General features: G+C 44.7%; 2 protein-coding genes across 2 annotated transcripts; one reads left to right on the top strand and one right to left on the bottom strand.

Annotated features, from left to right (window-relative positions):
• The first annotated feature begins 3,376 nt into the window (after positions 1–3,376).
• Positions 3,377–4,766, top strand: rnf224 (ring finger protein 224). Its single transcript, XM_030434688.1, has 3 exons — positions 3,377–3,526; positions 3,991–4,263; positions 4,360–4,766. Exons 1-3 carry the CDS (start codon positions 3,515–3,517, stop codon positions 4,693–4,695), a joined length of 621 nt encoding a protein of 206 aa, XP_030290548.1. The 5' UTR covers positions 3,377–3,514; the 3' UTR covers positions 4,696–4,766.
• Positions 4,767–4,955: 189 nt separating this feature from the next.
• On the bottom strand, positions 4,956–7,026 carry pisd (phosphatidylserine decarboxylase). The gene is made up of 3 exons (XM_030434689.1): positions 6,828–7,026; positions 6,588–6,748; positions 4,956–5,763 (listed from the first exon to the last, which is right to left on the bottom strand). Exons 1-3 carry the CDS (start codon positions 7,009–7,011, stop codon positions 5,494–5,496), a joined length of 615 nt encoding a protein of 204 aa, XP_030290549.1. The 5' UTR covers positions 7,012–7,026; the 3' UTR covers positions 4,956–5,493.
• Positions 7,027–7,153: the final 127 nt, after the last annotated feature.

The raw sequence follows: 7,153 nt of genomic DNA, 5'->3' as shown, positions 1-7,153 counted from the left end.
GAAGTCTGGCTACAGTTGGCAGCCTGGCTACAGTTGACAGCCTGGCTACAGTTGACAGCATGGCTACAGTTAGAAGTCTGGCTACAGTTGGCAGCCTGGCTACAGTTGGCAGCCTGGCTACAGTAAGAAGTCTGGCTACAGTTAGAAGTCTGGCTACAGTTAGAAGTCTGGCTACAGTTGGCAGCCTGGCTACAGTTAGAAGTCTGGCTACAGTTGGCAGCCTGGCTACAGTTGACAGCATGGCTACAGTTAGAAGTCTGGCTACAGTTGGCAGCCTGGCTACAGTTGGCAGCCTGGCTACAGTTGACAGCATGGCTACAGTTAGAAGTCTGGCTACAGTTATCAGTCTGGCTACAGTTGGCAGCCTGGCTACAGTTATCAGTCTGGCTACATTTAGCAGTGGGGCAACAGTAAGCAGTCTGACAACAGTTAGCTGCCTGGCTGCAGTTATCAGTCTGGCTACAGTTGGCAGCCTGGCTACAGTTAGAAGTCTGGCTACAGTTGGCAGCCTGGCTACAGTTAGAAGTCTGGCTACAGTTGGCAGCCTGGCTACAGTTAGAAGTCTGGCTACATTTAGCAGTGGGGCAACAGTAAGCAGTCTGACAACAGTTAGCTGCCTGGCTGCAGTTATCAGCCTGGCTACAGTTGGCAGCCTGGCTACAGTTAGCAGCCTGGCTACAGTTAGCAGCATGGCTACAATCAGGGGTGGACTGGCCATCTGTGTGTTCTGGAGAATCACAGAACGGCCGGTACTCCAGGACGGCCGCCACGCAGTCATCGTCAGTTTTTTGTTTTTTTTCATGTTAATCTACTGTTTCACACTCCAGACCGGTAGGTGGCCACAATGCGTCTTTAAATTGGATGCCAGCTGGCAGCCGCCCGTGCCCGCCAGCAGTGACGGACTGGTAATCTGGAATTGCAGCAGATGCCGGAGCCCTCGTGGGCCGTTTGGACTGGTCGACTAATCAGAGAGCGGCATAAAAGGCGCAGACATACGGCCTCAGGATCATATCTGTCTGCCCCCTTTCAAGGGTCAATACTGTTCTTATGCTAAATGACAACCAAATTTCTCCAATTGGCTCACACCAATTACAGTAGCAATCTGATCAGTATTTATATGCCACATACGAGTCTCTGTATCACAGTCATGGTGACCCTCTACAGTCACAAACTTTTACATCAGTCTGCATTGTTTTGTAGCGAAATGTCTTATTCAGATTTTCAAATATGTGCATGATTTGAAATAAAACAAATCTACCTGCAATGTTTTATTTGATTATTTGTTTGCAAAAGTTGAAATGAAGCAATGCCTTCTGGGAATTTCAAGACTGAATCAAGTAGACCGCATCTGCGTGGTTGTTGGAAGTTGGAGATTGGAAGTTAGAAGCTAACTCCGATAAAGCTAGCAAAAACAATGAACCGAGGCATCAAGCGACACAAGGGGGGACTGGAGGAAAAGAGAGAGAAATCTAAGAGAGCGCTGTTGGCTGAAAAATGCTGCAAACTGACTGATTTGTTTTTAAAATCAAGTGCAGCTTCAGCTAACACTAGCGCTAATACTGCTAGCACTAATGTTAGCAACACAGCTGAGCCAGCACACCAGGGAGAAAGACAGGACGGTGAGGAATACTAGCCAGGGGAAATGAGCAAGAGGAGGATGAAGAGGTAGACATGGATAAAGAATGATGGTTTTATTATGGAGCGGCTGGCTGATGATTTATGAATTTGTTTCATGCATTGGGGTTGTGCATTGATATGTCCATGTTCTGGTGCAGTTAAATCTATCTATCTAGCTATCAAAGGTGTGTGTGCACGCCGTGCGTCAAAAGTCAGTTAGAAGTTAGAAGTCTGGCTACAGTTAGCAGCATGGCTACAGTTAGCAGCATGGCTAAAGTTAGAAGTCTGGCTACAGTTAGCAGCATGGCTACAGCATGGCTACAGTTAGAAGTCTGGCTACAGTTAGCAGTCTGGCTACAGTTAGAAGTCTGGCTACAGTTAGCAATCTGGCTAAAGTTAGTAGCCTGGCCACAGTTGGCAGCCTGGCTACAGTTAGAAGTCTGGCCACAGTTGGCAGCCTGGCTACAGTTAGAAGTCTGGCCACAGTTGGCAGTCTGGCTACAGTTAGCAGCATGGCTACAGTTAGCAGTCTGGCTACAGTTAGCAGCATGGCTACAGTTAGAAGTCTGGCTAAAGTTAGCAGCATGGCTACAGTTAGCAGTCTGGCTAAAGTTAGCAGCCTGGCCACAGTTGGCAGTCTGGCTACTGTCCAAAGCTAAAAACAAGCGTAATGATCCCAGTCTGATCTGTAAACCTGATCTCAGTACTGTGAAAAGTAAAACACAGTAAAACTGCCGGTTTTGCTAATAGAATAGAATAGAAACTTTTTTTATTTTTAGTTTATGACATCACTGTGACATCATTGTGACAAACAGCAAGTGAAAACTCAGTGTGAGTTCTGATAAAAACTCTGCAAACTGATTGGATGTTCGGTAAAGATGTGATGCTGTCTTCAGTGAGATGTTGTGCTTGCGCCACCTGTAGGAGGAGGAAAGGTGGTGTTCAGGTGAGAAGTTTGGCTGCTCTCATCACTTTGTGTTTTATCTTCATCTCCCTGCAGAGGAGCGACATGCTGACCGCTGACCAACCGTCACACACACACACACACACACACACACACACACACACACACACACACACACACACACTCTGTGTGTCTGTTGCTAGGCGACCTCTGTCAGTCCACACTGAGCTGTAACCTGATAGGTGGACACCAGCAGCCAATGGAAACCTGAGAGCGGCTCCACTTTCTATTGGCTGATCAGGTTACAGATTGATCTGTTCATCATGATGATGTCTGAATATGATTGTTATATTAATGTACTATTAGTTATTGATGTTCTGTTAATTGATCACTATATTCATGTTTATATTCAAACTCTTTATTGTACATTTTTATGAAAACTATTTTTAAATGTTTTTTTATTTTAATTTCAAGTGTGATTAAATATGATGAAAAGATTCACGTTACTCACGTCAGTGATGGTCAGTCAGTTTCTGCCGTGGCCGAGCGAGGCTGAATTATTGATGGAGGCCTCTCTCTCTCTCTCTCTGTCTCTCTCTCTCTCTCTCTCTCTGTCTCTCTCTCTCTCTCTCTCTGTCTCTCTCTGAAGCAGAGGATGAACGACGACAACGAACAAACAAGACAAAAAGAGGGAACAAGAGAGAGAGGACAGACAGAAAAGATCAAAACAAACATATGAAAGACAAGAAAAGGAGAGAATAAACAGAAAGAACAGAGGGAAGAAAAACCAAAGAAGAAGAAACAGAGAAATACAGAGATAATAAATGAAAAAAGTAAACAGGTGGAGAGGAGGAAGAAACTAACAGGTGGAGAGAGGAAGACAGAAGAAGAAAACAAGAAGAAGAAGAAGAAGAAACATCTCGGTTACAACAAACAAGAGGAAGAAGAGGGACCAAAAGGGAGGAAGAGGAGACATGATGTGAAGGTTCAGGAATGTTCATACAGGTGAGCTCCCGTTTCTGACCAATCACAGTCGAGACAGTGACAGACAGAGTTCAGTACAGATTACTCACTGGAAAAGTTACTGTTAAAAGTTACTGATTAGTTTTGGAGCCAGAATTTACCATATTAGGAAGAGAGGGTGGAGCTGAATGAGAGCCTGACCAGCGCCATAGAGGGAAACTGTTAACTCTATCACTCTGACCCTGACAACACGTTACCGTGGTAATGTCTAAGCACTGCATTATGGTCTGTTTGTTTGTAAACAGGATATTATTTACAACATGAAGCTATTTACTCATCAGCCTCCAACAGTGGAGTCGATTTATATTCAAATATATATTAGTGATATATTTATATTTTGCTTATATTATATTAGAGATGGATCAATGATATTTAATTCATATTAATCATATTCATGTCACATTTTCCTCTGAGTGAATCTGAATGATTTCTTCTTCGCTGTACAGGAGAAAATGTCAGACGACAGAAACGAAGAAGAAGAAGAAGTAGAAGAAGAAGTTGAAGAGGAGGATGAGGAGGAAGTGAGCTGTCAGCCCCTCCCCCCTCCCCCCTCCTCTGTTGCCGTGGAGACGGTGATGTCACTGAGGAGGCAGGACCTGGCGTGTATTGTGTGCTTTGGCAGCTACGACCTGGCGACGCGGTTGCCGCGGCGACTGCACTGTGGCCATGCCTTCTGTCAGGCATGTCTGAAGAGACTGGACACGGTCATCAATGAGCAGGTGACTGATGACATCATCAACACTCACCTGAACATGTTAACCATGTGTAAACTGTGGGAGTTGATTAAACCTCAGCTCCTCCTCCTCCCCCCTCAGGTGTGGATCCCGTGTCCTCAGTGTCGACAGAACACTCCTCGGCCCAAAGGAGGAGCAGCAGGTCTAGACCTGGATTTGGCCTCCTTCCTGGGAGTGAAGGCCCAGCAGACCTGCACCTCCTCCTGCTCCCTGACCTCTTGGAGCTCCAGCCGGAGGGAAGGGGCACTGGCCGGAGACACGTCCCGGGACGGGAAGCTGTGGCTGGGGAAGGAGGTCACCGATGACGGCTGGTCACACGGAGGACTGGCTGAGCCGCGTTTCCATCGCTATGGCAATTGTTGCCCGTTGCCATCCTATTGGCTGTGCTGCTGGTTCTGCTGCCAGGGGCGGGGCTAGAAGTGACCAATGAGTCAGCAGGTCTGCCCTCTACTGAACACAATAAATAAAACTAAACAGAGATGAAGAAATATAGTTGAAGTGTGTCTGACTTGTGATATCATAACATGCGCTGATGTCATTGATGACATCAATGATAATGTCATCGATGACATCAGAGGTGATTATCAAACTTCCCTGTGTGAAGACCAGAAGCATCACAGTGTTGTTCCGTCTAAACTGTCCTAATAATGTTCTGAGTGTAATGAAGACAGAGCTGCTTACAGAGAAAGATTTATTTATGACATATTTTACAAAATATCAAACACAGTCAGCATCCAGCCGTCATCTGTCTGTTCATTCAGCAACATCAAAACTACGACCAATCACAGGCATCTTGTACGCTCTCCACCAATCAGCTGCTGATGCCATCAGCTCTGACTGTACAGTAAAGCTTCAGCATTTAGACTTTGAGTGGACGGATTGTCTGGACGTTAACAGAACGTCAACAGAACGTTAACAGAAACAGACGTTGGTTTGTTAAATGTTGTCTGAATGTTTGTTTGTGTGGATTTTTAAGGAATATTTTATTTTGTTGGTTCAGTTTCTGGGCGATCGACAGAGAGACAGGATAGAAAAAGAGAGAGTTTGGCATATTGCCCTTCATGAGGCACAAGGCATTCTGGAAGTTTGAGTCCTTGTCATAAAAACATACTGAGAAAGTTACCCACAATGCCATTAACCTTAAAATCTGTCTTTGATTAGTCTCCAGCGGTTCCCATCATCAGGCCCCTCCCCCTCAGTCCGCAGCTCATCCAATCAGGGGCAGCCAAGACCCTCTCCTACTCTGATTCGCTGTCCTGGCTGCAGGTTGAAGCTGAAGTCTTTTGGAGCTTCGAACAGAAGAACGATGGTGGAGCCGAGGTTAAACTCCCCTAATGCTGCGCCCTTCTGTAGGGCCACACCCCCTCCGTCAATGGAGACCAGGCCCCCTTCACCTGTCCCTGTCAACACCTGGTCGCCGTCGACAACATAGCTGCGGTCATAGAAGGAGCCTTTCCTGTAGCGAGGAGCGTTCGTCTGAAGCTCCTGAGAATCATAAACAAGCAAAGGAAGCCTTTAAATCAATCAATTCATTATTTATTCAAATATTCATTAATAGGGCTGTGCAGATACACCAAACTCACGATTCGGTTTGTATCACAATTTTTGACCCATGGTTCGATACAAACCTAGTTTTTTGTTTTTTTTATTAAACATTTTATTTATGTAACATTTCAATAACTTCTGTATATGATACCTGTCTGACAGTATCAGAGGCGAAGTATTGGCAAACTGAACCAGTGTGAATGGATAAGCCAGCTGTGCGTATGGAGGGCGTGTCTATCAGATGGTCTCAGTTCTACCTGCACACTAATGAGCCGATTCAATCTGATGCAGTCGTTTGTTTTAGAGCTGAAAATCCCAGCTCCATTATATTTTACTCAGAATTGAATTATTCCATAATTTTTTCCTCTGCTTGATCTAAAAAAAGCAACATGTGATGTAACTGAATAAAACAATTTTCATTCTTTATGTTTTTAAATTTTCTTGAAGCCAGAAGGTTGACATGTTGTGTAATGTGATGTGATCTGCTTTTTTTCATCAAAATTAAACAATTGAATGAACGTTTCCTCCAAGTGGGGTTGTAATGTTAAAAATCTCCTCAAACATTTCATAAAGATTTACAAATAATCTACAATGATTTATCTAACACAACATTTAAAAAAATAATAAATACATTTACAATAATTTCCCCTCTGAATCATAATATCCTAAAATCAGTGTCTCTGTGAATATTAGCATCAACTCAAAAACCTCAGGAAGTGACAAGGACCAAAACTCTATAAGGTTCAAACTCAAGTCCTCCTCACCTGGTCAAAGTAAACCCTAATGGAGCCGACGTTTGTTGCTCCAACCGCCGTTAACGAGAAGAAGCCATGCTGCCATTGGCCGGTGAGCGCTACACGCTCATTAAGGCAGAAGAGCTCTTTAACCAAACGAGCCACGCCCGGGTTAACAGACATTAACACGCCTAATGAGTAGAGAGAGAGAGGGATGAGGAACAGGTGGACGTCAAAAATCAACAGGTGAACAGCTGAACAGACTCTCACCTGGGAAGTGACGTCGAAGCTCCACCCTCCAGTCTGTGGGCGAATGGAAACAGTGATAGTCACCTGGTGCCAGGTAGATCACGACGTGGAACAGGTCGCTCTCAGGTGATGACAGGAGGAGGTCCCGGAATGACGACGAGTCTACGGAGAGACACGAGGATGAAATCAGGGGTCTTAAATCCATAAACACATCTGAAATAATCTAAAGTCATTTTAAAGTTGCACACAGAGTTCTTTGTCATTGGTTCAGTAAGTCAAGTCAAATCATTGATGCTGTATTTCTGAATCAGCATGTGTTCTTGTATTTAATGCATTGCAGGGTTGGG

This window comes from Sparus aurata, chromosome 12 (genome assembly GCF_900880675.1).
Source record: "Sparus aurata chromosome 12, fSpaAur1.1, whole genome shotgun sequence".
Lineage (NCBI taxonomy): Eukaryota > Metazoa > Chordata > Actinopteri > Spariformes > Sparidae > Sparus > Sparus aurata.
Note: the sequence above shows the minus strand (reverse complement) of the source record. Positions and strands in the feature narration are given on the sequence as shown.